The 15,540-nt window shown below is 37.5% G+C and overlaps 1 protein-coding gene and 1 non-coding gene across 2 annotated transcripts in view; both read left to right on the top strand.

Annotated features, from left to right (window-relative positions):
• The window catches only part of TMEM116 (transmembrane protein 116), a 50,437-nt gene that overhangs the window by 21,013 nt on the left and 13,884 nt on the right, over positions 1-15,540 (top strand). The window contains exon 2 of the mRNA XM_064272955.1: positions 5,093-5,224. Coding sequence (XP_064129025.1) covers positions 5,093-5,224 — 132 coding nt within the window. The remainder of the gene's footprint in view (positions 1-5,092; positions 5,225-15,540) is intronic.
• LOC135228275 (U4 spliceosomal RNA) lies at positions 9,306-9,385 on the top strand. The gene has a single exon (XR_010318675.1). It is a non-coding gene; the product is annotated as a U4 spliceosomal RNA (small nuclear RNA).

Below are 15,540 nucleotides of genomic sequence, written 5' to 3'. Positions count from 1 at the left end.
CTGCATTCACTCTTATGGCCCAATCACTGCTTCTGTGTGTAGCAGGTAGAACGCACAGCTGTGAGCAGTTCTGTGGTGTTCCAGGGCAGCTGTGTCTGCTTCCTGCCTGTTACTGCGGCTTTTGCTATGGAGAATACATAGTAGTGGTAATTTTCCTGAGATTTAAATTCCGTTAGTTTATTTATTTTGCCTCTAAGGACTGATTTTGCAGTAATGAAGAATGCATTGTAGTGGTAATTTTCCTGAGATAAAAAAGAATCTCTTGGTTTTATTTGGGTGTAAGTTCTACTTTTGCAGTAAGGAAGAGTGCGTTGTACCATGTTTGAAAAGTTTTATGGAAAATAACAAAAAGTCTAAGAAGGAGACTAGAATAAAATGTTATGTGTAGTCCTTGCCAGGCGCCTTCATGTTTTGCAAATTTTTAAGAAGTAAAATTTTTAAAAAACCCGATTTTATCATTGACTCATATTGGCAGAATTTATGTTGTCCAGAAGCTGCTGGCACATATGTGATCCAGATAATGGATATAAAAATTTATAACTCATAACAAAAATTCTGAATTGGTCGTTTAATTAGCATGCCTTCATCAGTGAAAACACATAGTATCAAGAAAAAATTCAAAGGAGAAAAAATTGGATATTGAAAGTACAAATGTGAACACAGGCATACACAAATATGCATACTTTCAAAGAGTTATGCTTTTTCCGGGTCTCCCTTATTACCAAGCCAGAGCTGATGGTATTTTTGTTAAAGGCATGGGCTGAATCATACACTTATTTGCATTCCCTTCAACATAGTATCTTATTATGTGTACCCTTTGCTGTCGAGCTGATTCCAACTCATAGCGACCTTACAGAACAGAACAGAACAGAACTGCTCCATAAGGTTTCCAAGGAGCAGCCGGTAGATTCAAACTGCTGGCCTTTTGGTTAGCCGCAAACTCTTAGCCACTGTGCCACTGCGGCTTCTATTATGTGTAAAACCCACCCACTGCCGTTGAGTCAATTCCGACTTATAGGGACCCTATAGGACAGAGTAGAACTGCTCCGTGGAGTTCCCAAGGAGCGCCTGGCGGATTCGAACTGTGGACCTTTTGGTTAGCAGCCGTAGCACTTAACCACTACGCCACCAGAGTTTCCAAAAGGCAGGTGTGGAGGTGCACAGCAAGTTTGTGGGCAGAGAGGAAGAAGAACGGCTTCCTTGACCAGGAATCGAACCCGGGCTGCAGTGGTAAGAGCACCGAATCCTAACCACTAGACCACCAGGGAGTGTCTATTACACGTAACCCACCATTATATGTAAAAAAATTATATGTAGTAGGGGTGAAATCTTTCCTGATTTAAGTAATAGATTCTCAGTTAATTTTTGTTGTTTAATCGATTGATTTTATCCTATTATTGGAGCTCATGGTTTTCCACAGAGTGGAAGCAAACAGACCTCTTTTTAGCCTCCTTTTCCTGCTGAAGTCTTTAGGTGTTCAATGAGCAACAGGGCTGTTTCTTCAATTGATGTCCAGAATTATGTTCTTGCTCGCTAAACTGCTTGGCTGCCTTTCTCCTCTAGGATGTATTTTGTATTCAGTTTTAACTTTTTGTCCAATAACAGTTATAAACCTGTGGCAGGTCATAGGCCAGTACCCAACCAACCCACTGCCATCGAGTTGATTCCGACTCAAAGCGACCCTATAGAACAGAGTAGGGCAGCCTCCATAGAGTTTCCAAGGAGCACCTGGCAGATTTGAACTGCTGACCTCTTAGTTCGCAGCTGTAGCACTTAACCACTACACCACCAGAGTTTCCCATAGGCCAGTAGAACCTGTGAATGTGCTATCTGACTGGAATTTTAGCAAGATTACTCAGAACAAAGGCCATATATGGTTAAAATAATAATATCTGATATTTATTAAATATTTTATAGTTTTACATGTGTTTAATATGCATTATTTCACTTATTTATGTTTCTGTTAGCCAAGGTAACGTTGACCATCCACCCCTATTAACCCTCCTTTTATTCGGAAGAAAGATAAAAGAAAAATTCTGTTTAATACAAGTGGGGCAATTAGTTCTTATATTGTTGTTGTCATTAGTTGCTATCAGATCAGTTCCAACTCATGGTGACCCCATTTACAACAGAATGAAACGTTGCCTGGTCCTGCACCATCTTTGTGATTGTTGGCATGTGTGAGTCCATTGTTGTAGCCATCATGTACTGCCTTCAACCTAGGGGGCTCATCTTCCAGCATTGTACCAGACAATATTCCGTTGTGATCCATAGGGTTTTCATTGGCTAATTTTCAGAAGTAGATCTCCAGGCCTTTCTTCCTAGTCTACCTTAGTTTGGGAGCTCCTCTGAAACCTCTCCACCTTGGGCGACCCTGCTGTTATTTGGAATACCAGTGGCATGGCTTCTAGCATCACAGCAACACACAGTCCACAACAGTATGATACGTTGACATATGGGTGGTGGGCTCTTGTATTAAGTAGTATCTGATGAAGACTTTAAAAATTTCTTTATATTGTAAAATATACTGGAATGGAATAGAATGTATGACACATATATGTACTGTTTAAAGAATGATTATAAACAAACACTAGTGATGAGAAATTGAAGATTTCCTTTGCCCCAAACACACCTGCTCTATCCCTTCCCCCTCATCTCTAGATAACCTCTGGATTTTTGAGATAATCATTTCTTTGTTTTTCTTTAAAATTTAGCAGGTTGTATATGTATATATATATATATAAACAATGTAGTTTTGCTTATTTTTGAACTAGATATAAATGGAGTAATACTGTTTTTTGACTTGCTTTTTTCCTTAATATTATTTGTGAGATTTATTCATTTTGTTGTATATAGCTCTGGTTGATTTTGTTTTCATCGATGTTTAGCATTCCATGCTATGACTATAGCACAATTTATTCATGCTGTTATAAACATTTTTGTGCATGTCTTCTGTTGCACACGTAGACAGATTTCTGTAGGGTATTTAACATTGAGACTTCTGTTTCATAGGATATGCATATCTCCTAGATAATGACAAATTATTTTCAAATGCTTGTGCCAGCAGTGTGCGAAGGGTCCCATTGCTTCATGTTCCTGTTAATACTTGGTATTGTCAGACTTTTAAAACTTTTGCAATGGGTGTGTAATTCTTTCTCATTATGGATTTAATGTTTTTCTTAGATTACTGATGAGGTCAGGCATATTTTCATGTGTTTAATGGCCATTTGGATTTCCTCTTTTGTTAAGTACCTGTTCAGATCTTTGGCCTATTTTTCCATTGGATTGTCTTACTTTTTGTTAATGTTTTTTTTTTCTTAATATAGTTTGGATACTGGCTCTTTCTCAGCTATATGTGTTGCAAATATCTTCTTTTACTTTGTGACTTGTCTTTGTACTTTCTTTATGGTGTCTTTTTTTTTTTTTTAAAGTATCTTTGATGTACAGACATTTTGCATTTTAATGTGGTTGAATTTTTAACTTTTTTTCTTTTAGAGCTTTTTGTGTTTTAAGAAAACTTTTCCTAACCAGAATTCTCCTGTATTATCTCATAAAAATGTTATAATTTTTGCCTTTCACGTGTAGGCCCTTAGTTCACCTGAAACTGATTTTTGAGTATAGTGCAAAGTCTAAACTAGGGGTCCAATTTCATTATTTTTCCATATGGATATGTGGTTGTTCTAGTATCATAGTTTTAGAAGTCTACTGTTTCTTTACGGATCTAAAAAGCCAGCTATGTCATATATCAGGGAGTCCCAGGGTGTGTAAACAGTTAAGCACTCAGCTACTAACGGAAAGCTTAGCTGTTTGAATCTACCTAGATGCACCTTGGAAGAAAGGCCTGGTGCTTTGCTTTTGAAAGATCACAGCCATTGAAAACCCTGTGGAGTACAGCTCTACTCTGAAACATATGAGTCAGAATTAACAGCAGCTGGTTGGTTTATCACATATTAAAGGTCTATATATATATGCATGGAGTCCTGGTGACACAGTGGTTAAGAACTTGGCTGCTAACCAAAAGGTCAGCAGTTCAAATCTTCCAGCTGTTTCTTGGAAACCCTCTGGGATAGTTCTCTGACGTATAGGGTCGCTGTGAGTTGGAATCGACTTGGTGGCAATGGGTATATATATGCATAGGTTTCCTTTGGGCTCTTTATTTTGTTCCATTGGTCTATTTGTCCATCCCTGTGCCGGTACAGCAATATCCTATTTACTTTTGTTTTGTATTAATTCTGGATATATGGTGAGGCAAGTCTTCTTCCTTCGTTTTCTTCAAGAGTGTTTTGGCTTTCTTGACACTTTGTATTTCTTTATCAGTTTTAGAGTCACTTTGTCAAGTTCCACAAGAAAATCTTGTTGAGATTTAATTGAGATTGCATTTAATCTGTAGGTTAATTTAGGAAGAAGTGACAGTTTTATAATATGGGTCTTATAATCCATGAGCATGGTTTATTTCTTCATGTTAGATTTTCTTTAATGTCTCTCAATAAACGTTCTATTATTTTCTTCCTAAAAGGATCAAGACTATTTTTAGACAGGCGAGAGTGGAGAGACCAGAAAGAAATAGAAAGTGAAAAACTTCACAAAGGTGGTTGGCAACTGAAAGGCAACATACAAAATTTATACTGACAATCATCCCCACCCTGACTTTTCATTGATACCAATGTCTGTTTTCATTTTTCTTCTAAGTCCTCAACCACATTCCTAAACACTCAGCAGATTATCTCACTTGCTATCTTTAGAAGATGTTAGCTGTGCAACTAGATAAAACACTCCCAGTTGTTACCCTTTCAGCTACAGATTTTCTCTTAATTTGTCCATTCTTTCCTTGATCCTACATCTCAGGAAGGAGTGTCCCTCTGAGGAATAAGGTCCAAAACTAATCTACTCACAGGCACTCTGATCCCAGGACAGGTGGGATAGCTGTGATTGTAGACTCCTTCTTATCTTGCATTCCCACATTCAACCAATGGCAAAGGTTTGGCAAAAATGATGCCTGGTTTTATGCTAGGAAGGTAAAGCATGAAGGTATTGATTGTTGTGTTCTCCTGGATATATTACTAATGAAAGGAGGCTTTTGTTGCTTTGGCAGATAAGGCCCCTCATTTATCTGAGCTTCTCTGACCTGCTCCTGGGAATATGCTGGCTCATTGAGGCTCTTCTGTATGGAACTTCAGCTGCCAATAAGGACATCATCTGCTATAACCTGCAAGCAGTTGGACAGGTGAGTGCTACTGGACTGTCACTGCACCTTGCAAGATCTAAATTGGAAACAAAAATATGGTAATCTATCCTAAAAAAAAAAAAAAAAATTTTTTTTTTTTTTTTTATCCTAAGAAGTGGGGAACCTTTTGTTTAAGGTTACATTTTGAAACAGGAGCTGCTATTGTTTTTCCATATTAAAAAACACTACTTGTTTATTATAGAAAATTTGGAAAATTCAGAGAAATGAAAAGATAAATAATTAAAACTTTGCAGATATAATCACTTTTAATATTTTATGCACACATATACTCTTCCAATCTTTTTCTGTGAGTGTACATATTTTTAAAACAAATAATACTTTCTGTAATTTGTTTTTATTACTGAACATATCGTGACCATATTTCCATGTAATGATATATTCTCTACAACATCATTTGAAATGACTGTATGGTTTTTCATTATGGGAATATGATATACACTGAGTTTTAAAAATACCAACAAAACCAAAAAAACCCAAACCTGTTGCCATCAAGTTGATTCCAATTCATAGATACCTTATAGGACAGAGTAGAACTACACCATAGTGTTGCCAAGGAGTAGCTAGTGGATCTGAACTGATGATGTTTTGGTTAGCAGTTGAGCTGTTAACCACCGCTCTGCCAGGGCTCCAGAAATACCACAGATGAACATACATGGGCTTTATATCTTTCTTGGATTTTATTAATGAATTAACTGACACAATACCATTAGTATATGATATTTCTTCTATATTTTTGAGATTTGCAATATGAAAAAATAGAGGATAAAATGAAGTCTGTACCCATTGTTAGATATTTCCTCTGGAGTTTGTTACTAGAGGGGAAATTTCTTTCAATTTAATAGAAAAATAATAATATGTAATTGCTGGTATGAAGTCCATGTACCAGTGTGTTACCTATCTCATATGAACTCAAAATGTCATAGAGACAGAATTTGCTCAGCCCTGCTATTAGCCTCATGAATTAAAAAGAGTTAAGGTGGTATTGTTTACTCAGATAAGGAAATAAAAACACAGGAAAGATTAAAATTCAAATACTTAGAAGCAGAACACTGTAGTCTTTGAAGTAACAGATCTGTATTAGAATCCTGGATCATTAACTCTGTGACCTTAGGCAAGTATTTAATCTTTCTGATCTGTAAAATAGCCACTAATAATATTTACCTTGTGCTTGGCATGGATGTGATTAACATTACTTTGTTCATTTGTTTTACAACTTTCTTCAGATATAAAAAGTATACAGTTTAATTGGTTTTGACATATGTATACCCCCATGAAATCATCACCACAATCAAGGTAAAAAAACATTTCTCTGTCACCCCAAAAAGTTTTCTCCTGCCGCTTTGAGTTCAACCCTCCCAATACCCAAGTCTCTAAGTAATGACTGATCTGCTTTCTGTCACTTTAGATTGGTTTACAGTTTCTAGAATTTTATATAAATGTTGAATCATCAGTATTTATCCTTTTTTAACTAGGCTTCTGTCACTCAGCATAATGATTTTGAGAGTCATCCGTTTCTGTGTGTACCAGTAGTTTGTTCCTTTTGTTGCTAGTTTGCTGAGTTTCATCTTATGGCAGTATCACAGCTTGTTTATTGATTCACTTGTTGATGGCAACGTATCTATGTCTTTGTATTTAAAGAGAAACTCTTGTCAGCAACATATAATAGGATCTTGCTTTTTTTTTTTTTAGTCCACTTTGTCAATCTCTGCCTTTTAATTGAAGTGTTTAGACAACGGACTGGCACTCTACAGCTTGCAAGCTAAATCCAGCCCACTGCTTATTTTCAAAAATAAAATTTTATTGGAACACACCTATTTCATGTGTTTACTTATTGTCTGTGACCACTTTTACACTACGGTGGAAGGACTGAGTTGAGTAGTTATGACTGAGACTATACAACCCTCAGAGCCTAAAATATTTACTATCTGACTCTTTAAGAGACTCCTAGCTCAGACCTTGGAAACTCTATGGGGAAGTTCTACTCTGTCCTATAGGGTCGCTATGAGTCAGAATCGACTCGATGGCACTGGGTTTTTTTTTTTTTGTTCAGACCATTAACATTTAATATAATTATTAATGTGGTGACATTTAGCTCTACCATTTTATTATTTGTTTTCTGTTTGTCCTCTCTGTTTCCTCTTCCTCTTTCTTCTCTTTCCCACCTTCTTTTGGATTATTTGCATATTTTTAGTATTCTGTAATAATTCATTCATTGAATTTTTGGCTATAACTCATTGTATTGTTTTTTTAGTAGTTGTTCTAGGGATTGCAATATACATACATAACCCTCCGTAGAACACTTTGAGTTAATATTATACCGCTTCGTTATTGTAGAAACCTTGCAACTGTGTAGGACTTTATACTCCTCCGTCTGACTTTCGTGCTATGCTGATATGTATTGCATCTATAAAATTTTTTTTTATAGATGCAGTACATATCAGCATACATTGAAAATTCTACAAGGTAGTGTTATCATATTTTGTTTTAAATAGTCACAATTATTTTTAAAAATTTATAGAAAAAATAGTCTTTTGCATTGCCCAGATATTTACCAATTCCCTGGCTCCTCTTTCATTCCTGAAGATTCCTCTGGTATCATTTCCCTTCAGCCTGAAGAGCATCCTTTGGCATTTCTTGAAGGGCAGGTCTTCTGATGACAAAGTCTCTTAGTTTTTCCTCATCGAAGACTGTCTTTATTTCACCAGGAATGCCTGGAGGGTATTTTTGCTGGATATGGAATTCTGGTTTGACAGGGAAATTTTTTTTTAACAGTTTAATTGCTAGGTCATGTGGTAGTTCTGTGTTTCACTTTTTGAGGAACCACCAAACTTTTTCACAGCACTTCTACCATTTTACATTCCCACCAGCAATGCACAAGGGTTCCAATTTCTCCACATCCTTAGCAGCAGTTGTTATTTTTCGTTTTTCTGTTACTAGCCATCCTAATGGGTGTGAAGTGGGATCTCATTGTGGTTATGATTTGTATTTTGCTAATAAATAATGATGATGAGCATCTTTTCAAGTGCTTATTGGCCTTTTGTATACTTCTTTGGAGAAATGTCTGTTGAAATCCTTGGCCCATTTTTTACTTGGGTCGTTTGTCCTTTTGCTGTTGAGTTACAGGAGTTCTTTATAAATTCTGGATACTAAAGTCTTATTAGATACATGGTTCCCAAATATTTTCTCCCATTCTGTAGGTTGTCTCTTTACTTTCTTGATAAAGTCTTTTAATGCACAAAAGTTTTTAATTTTCATGAAATCTAATTTATCTGTTGTGTCCTTTGTTGTCTGTGATTTTGGTGTCATATCTATGAATCCATTGTCACAGTCTAGGTCCTGAAACTTTACCCCTATGTTTTTATCTAAGAGTTTTAGTTTCTTTTTAGGTCATTGATCCATTTTGAGTTAATTCATATATGGTGTGAAGTATAGGTCAAATTTAACTATTTTGCACGTGAAGATCCAGTTGTCCCAGCACCGTTTTGTGTGATGTCACTGTTTAAATAATTCTTGAAAAATGTCTAAATTAGTTTTTAGAATAGAAAAAAATCCACACTCTTCCAGACTAAAATAAAAGTCTCAGTATTCCCAATTGTCCTTTCTCCCAGTAAATTCTGCCAGCTTGGAGGAAAAAAACACTGTTTTACTTGGCTTTGTCCTTTAAGTTGAGGCCCGCAATTCAGATGAAATAATTCAGCTGGTCCGTTTATTCACTTTATGAGAGCAATAGTAGAGAAAGACCAAGACCTAAAGTAAGGAGAGACCTGGGATCTAGACTTTCTTTTTTTTAAAATAATTTATTGGGTTATTGTGTTTTAGGTGAAAGTGTACACAGCAAGTTAGATTCCCCTTTAACAATTTTAGTATCAATTGTTCCATGCCATTGGTTATAATTTTTACAATGTATCAGCATTTTCATTATTTCCATTCTCTTTATTCTGTTTCCATTGACTAAGCTTCCTTCCCTGTCTTTGCCTTCTCATGTTGGCTTTTGGGTAAACGTTTACCATTTGGTCTCATATAGTAGATTTTGTTTTGCTGTTAAAAATATATTACTTTAAGCTTTGCTCAGTGGCAATATCATAGCCAAGGCTTATCTGAGGTACGATTATTGCTAATTGAAAACTTTTGACAAGGATCAACTTCAGTGACGGGAAGGACAACAAACAATACAGGGGAAGTCAGCACAACTGGACCAAAGCAAAAGCTAAAAAGTTTCCTGGACATATCCAAACACTTTGAGGGACAGCGTAGCTGGGGCTGGGGATGGAAACCATAGCTTCAGGGGACATTGAGGTCAACTGGCATAACATAGTTTATTAAGAAAACGTTCTGCACCCCACTTTGGTGAGTGGAGTCTGGGATCTTAAACGCTTGGGAGCAGCAATCTAAGACACTTCAATTGGTCCTATGGCACTCGGAGCAAAGGAGAATGAAGATAACCAAAGATACAAGGAAAATACTAGCTCAAAGGACTAAAGGACCAAATGAACCAGAAACTTCGCCAGCCTGAGACCAGAAGAAGCCCGCTACCACCAATGACTTACTTCCCTGACAGGGAATACAACAGACAAACCTAGACAGAGCAGGAGAAAAACGTAGACTCGAACTCAAATCCATGTAAAAAGACCAGACTTAACGGTCTGACGGAGCCTGGAGGAACCCCCGAAACTATGGCTGCCAGACACACTGTTAACCCAGAACCAAAACCGTTCCTAAAGCCCTCTCTTCAAAGATTAGACAGGAGTATAAAAAAAAAATAGTACGCTCAGGGGATGTGCTTCTTAGTTCAATCAGATATATAAGACCAAATGGTCAGCTCTTGTCCAAAAGCAGGATGAGAAGGCAGAAAGGGACAGGAACTGGTCAAATGGACACAAGGAACCCAGGGTGGACAGGGGGAGTGTGCTTTCACATTGTGGGGATTATAACTAATGTCACAGAACAATTATTGAATGAAAAATGAACTTGAGCTGTAAACTTTCACCTAAAGCACACACACACACACACAAAATAAGTAAGTAAATGAGTAAGTTGTTTGACTTTTATCCCTTGTTTTTTTCTGTAAAATAAAATTATTATTGCAAGTCTAATCTTCATAGAGATTTTGAAAATATCAAATAGGATGTGCACCCATGTGTTTTGTAAAATTACACAGTTGTAACTTGATGGCAGCTAACATAACATTAAAGATGCTGTCTGAATGTAGTGTTTGTTGGTTTTTCTGTTTGAGCAAGGAAATTAAGATCATTAAACTAAATGCCCACCATCTGTCTGTCCGTTTGTCGTAACTGTGGTGGCTTGTGTGTTGTTACAATGCTGGAAACCATGGCACCAGTATTTCACATACCAGCAGGGTCTTAGTTCAGTCTGATACACGAGACCAAATGGGCAGCTCCTGTCCAGAGGCCAGATGAGAAGACAGGCAGGGACAGGAACTGGTTGAATGGACACAGGGAACCTGGGGTGGAAAGGTGGAGTGTGCTGTCACATTGTGGGGATTGCAACTAATGTCACAAAACAGTATGTGTATAAATTTTTGTGTGAGAAATTAACTTGAGCTGTAAACTTTGCCCTGAAGCACAGTAAAACAAACAAAAATACCAGTAGGGTCACCCATGGTGGACAGGCTTCAGTGGAGCTTACAGACTAAGACAGGCGAGGAAGTAAGGCCTGGCTATCTTTCTGCAAAGTAGCTAATGAAAACCCTATGGATCACAGCAGAATATTGTCTGATTTAGTGCCAGTAGATGAGCTCTCAAGGTTGGAAGACGCTGAAAATTCACAATGGCTGCAAAATGGACTCGAGCATACCAGCAATTGTGAAGATGGTACAGGACCAGGCAACATTTCATTCTGTTGTACTTGGGGTTGCTACGAGTCGGAGCTGACTTGATGGCAGCTAACAACAAACTAAGGGCTATACCAAGACTGATTACTTCTTCCCAGTCCTGAAAGTGGATCCAGTTTATTGCCCAGTTTGGAAAGATTTCAGAATCTTCTTTGATAGTTTGCTATGGTGAGAGCTGTTTAAGGCAGAAATTCTTTTTGACAAGATAAGTCACCTCTTCTGTCAAGGCTTTAGATTCTCCTTCTCCCAAAGTTGGTTTGGAAATGGCCAGTATGTGCTAGATGTAGAAAACCCAGAGCTGGTCAGAGAGGAGAATTAGCTTAGTACAACCAGAGCACCCTTATACCACTTCACTGAACTGGAACAGGAGAAATTAATCATTTGCCAAAAGCTCACAGGCCCGGGAGAGGCTGTGGGAAGGGAAAATATCCTCCAATTATATAAGCCATCGTAAGAAAAATAGTAGATAGTGCCCTGGGACCAGAAGGGAGGAGATCTAGGTCAGTACCAGACCAGAGCTGCATTTTATGTGATCCAGTGCCTCTTTTAACAGTCAAGTAGTATGCACCCAGCAAGACCCTTCTTTTCTCTGAATTTCTTTAAAAAAAACTGAATAGTACTAAAAACTGAAACTTTCCCAAGTCTGACTTAAACGTAATTTTCCACTAGCCCCAGCTAAAACATGTAGAGCCTTTTTTTTTTTTTTTTTTCCAGTCTAGCCTGTCTTGATTGTCTGGTAATCCCATTACTATTGACCTCTTTATTTTATTATTTATTTTATTGTACTTTAAATGAAGGTGTACAGAACAAACCAGTTTCTCATCAAACAGTACACACATTGTTGTATGACATTGGTTAACAGCCCCATGACATGTCAACACTCTCCCTACTCAACCCTGGGTTCCCTGTGACCAGCTTTCCTGTTCCTTCCTGCCTTCTAGTCCCTGCCCTAGGGCTGGTGTGTCCCTTTAGTCTTGTTTTGTTCTGTGGGCCTGTTCAGTCTTTGGCTGAAGGGTGAACCTCAGGAGTGGCCTCATTACTGAGCTGAAAGAGTGTCCAGGGGCCATACTCTCAGGGTTTCTCCAGTCTCTGTCAGGCCAGCAAGTCTGGTCTTTCTTTCTGGGTGTTTATTGACCTATTTAACTTGACAGCACACCCAAGTATCCGTTTTATAGAAGCAAAGTTTCCTAGACTTAGTTTTAAAGTCCTTGAAGAGATCTCCTTAAATCTGGTACCATAGCTAGATTTCTCTTTAGACAAATTATGATGAGAATATTTTCAGTAGTCCTTTATGGCGTAACATTCGACTTTACTTCTTTTACCTCAGTAAGAATCGTTCAAGAATACTTCCTATTTTCTTCCACTTTAGAGCTGGGAATTAGATATTCTAATTGATTGTTATTCCATTAAAAAGCAAACCCAGACATGACTTTTTTCTCCCTCCCCATGTTATGGGAGCATCCTGGTACATAAGTTAATACTTCTAAGAGAGCTGGAGAACAAGGCAAATACATACATGCCTTAAAATGAAGCATTTTCATTTTTTTTTCAATTTTTTGTATTAAATAAATTAGTATGTATAGTTTATAAAACTACAGCATGCCCTGGATAAAAGTTAAAATAGTAAAGAAGGGTATACAGTTGAAAAATAAAAATTTTCATCTTCTTCTTGCACCCCACTTCCACAGTCTAATCAGTTTAGATGAAATGTCTCTATTTTTCAAAGTTCTCTTCTGTCTGGCTCTTGAGAAAAAAGTGGGATGGAGGGAACAAGGCATTCCCTTGTTTGCACAAGCAGATGAAGAGGTCCTAGACTTTAAGAGAGCCATAGTAAAGAAAAGAGAATGAGTCACCAGATCCAAACTAACCAGATATCCAGTTTTCTGAATCCAGATTTCCTGTGCCATTCTTTGAGCAGGAAGATCTTTTTGAAAAAATATCTTTGTTGCTGAGCTTTTTGGAACATGGTTAGCAGTTATTATTCATTTCACCTGAATCAGAATGAAATGAAATAGGCTTAGGTAGTAACAGGAAAGAATTTAGTTTGGATAAAATCCTTGAGGATTGTTAGTAAATCATCAGGGTCACTCTGGCGTTTTCTTATCATATGTATCCATAATTCTCATCTGTGTGAAATGAATTTTCTGTTTTTGCCTTTTGCCTGAAGACCAGGTGATACACTAGATAAATGGTTCACTTGTTCCTAGACTTCAGGATTTTACAAATGAGTAAAATAAAAACAAAAACGTGAGAGTTGTTACCAGTGTTGGCAACTTGTATTTTGCTAAGTTAAGAACATTTAAAAAACAATTAACATCTAATTTCATAAAAATAAAATTTAATAACAAAACACTAGGCAGTGTATAATCTTAGAATAAAGGATGATTCTTTAAATTGCTTAACTTAGCTATATGAAAAACTCGTTACATTGCCTATATTTTTCTCATTTATTAGACCAATGAATATTTTGTTAGGAATCAGCACTAATATTTTTTTTTCTCCTTGAGACAGGATTTTATTTATTTATTTACCAGTATCATTTCATGTCTTATAGTCCAGTCTAATCTTTGTCTGAAGAATTGACTTCGGGCACTAGTTTCTGAATTGGCATTTGGAAATCATTGTACTAAATGGGCTTTCAAAGTCCTTTCCCAGTTTAGGGTGCTGAAATTTCAGGACATGCGACTGTGTTTCTGTGTCAGACTTCTCCTCCTCTCCTGGGGTGGTTGTGGGGTACAAATCAGAACCAGGCTTGTTCACCTCTTGTGTTATAATTTTATTATGTGGCTGCGGTTATAGAGTTCTTGCCTGATACAAATAGTAAAAAGGGTTTTAAAAGACGTTTTTTTTTTAGTGCTGGTGAGGCAGGAGAATTGACTCGGTACAACTGGAGCACCCTTATGCCACTTCACTGAACTGGAACAGAAGAAATCAATCATTTACCAAGAAATAATCTGGAATTTACCTGAGAAACAAAGTGAGTTTGAGGAGCAGACGATCAGAAGCCGCGTTTGACAAATAGATTCAGATGCAGGGTTTTCCAAGCGCTGCTCCTTTTGTGGTGTTACAGTGCTGGAGCAACATGTGGATCGGAAAGCTTGTATACACTGCAGCGTCTGGCTCAGAAAGATGGAATCTGACCTGTAGTCTGCACTGCTGAGTTTTGTTTTTTTTAATCCCATTAGCTGACCAGCTCTGCACTGAGGGAATTAATTCGATTGTACACAACTGTCCTGCTCAACATTGGGGTCAGGAATAAATTCCATCCTCTCTCCAAAAGAGGCAAGGTTTATTTCTGTGCTTAAATTTCTGTTTACCAGGAAAAACTACTATGGAGAAACAAGATAAGAGAAAAATGACAATGCCAAAGACTGTTTTTACTCTCTATCTACTCTTGGATCTTCTAGTGTTTACTTTGATATAGGTGAAGTGTTAGCAGTCATCTTTTCATAGTGCAAGAAGCCAATTTAACTTCCTGGGAGAATGTATTAGTCAGATACTTCAGAGGTACGAGTTTGGATCGCAAATAACATGAGGTTTGTGGCTTGGAGTTAAAGCATGGCAATTGGTGTCAAACAGATCTGGGTTCAAATCCCTGATCTGGTACCTGTATTAGCTGTGGGATTTTAAGCAAATTAATTTTTCTGGATTCTGCATCTGGCTCGTCATCCTCTGACCTCTGGTTCTTGGACCATGAGCGAGCAGTCTGCCAGCTGACCTGCACATTTTGGGATTCACCAGCTTCCACATCCCCACGAACCAGCAGTCTGCTGTCTGACTGGCTGATTTTGGGTTTGTCAGCACTGCAACCACGTGAGTCAGGAAGACTCTCCAGCCTGACGTCTGATCCACGAATTTGGGTCTTGCCAGCCTCCACAACTGCATGTCCCATCTCCTTGAAGTAAATATCTCTCTTTCTCTAGACCCTTCACTGGTTTTGCTCCTCTAGAGAACCCAGCCTAAGACAGACTGTGTGTTCTATGTAGTATAAAAGATAGAAAGTATAAATACTAATTATAAATATAAGATACTGAGTATATAATGTATAAAGATGTAATTCATGACATCAGTAACATAAAGGGGGGGAATGGTATAGGAACAGAGTTTTTGTATGTTAGTTATTGCAGTTAAATTTGTATCAATCTAAACTAGGTTATTATAAATTTACGTTGGTAAAGGTAACCCTCATGGTAGCCACTAAGAAAATTTCTACAAAAAGGTACACAAAATGAAATGAGAAGGGAATCAAAATGATTCTTCACAAAAAATCAGCTAAACACACAAAAGACAGGAAGAATTTGAGGAAATAAAGGACAAAAGGGTACATCGTCGTTATTAGGTGCTATCAAGTTGGTTATGACTCATAGCAACCCTGTGTACGACAGAATAAAACACTGCCCAATCCTATTCCATCCTTATAATCGTTATGCATTGTTGTAGCCAC

The sequence above is a fragment of the Loxodonta africana genome, chromosome 19 (genome assembly GCF_030014295.1).
Source record: "Loxodonta africana isolate mLoxAfr1 chromosome 19, mLoxAfr1.hap2, whole genome shotgun sequence".
In the NCBI taxonomy this organism is placed as follows: domain Eukaryota; kingdom Metazoa; phylum Chordata; class Mammalia; order Proboscidea; family Elephantidae; genus Loxodonta; species Loxodonta africana.
Note: the sequence above shows the minus strand (reverse complement) of the source record. Positions and strands in the feature narration are given on the sequence as shown.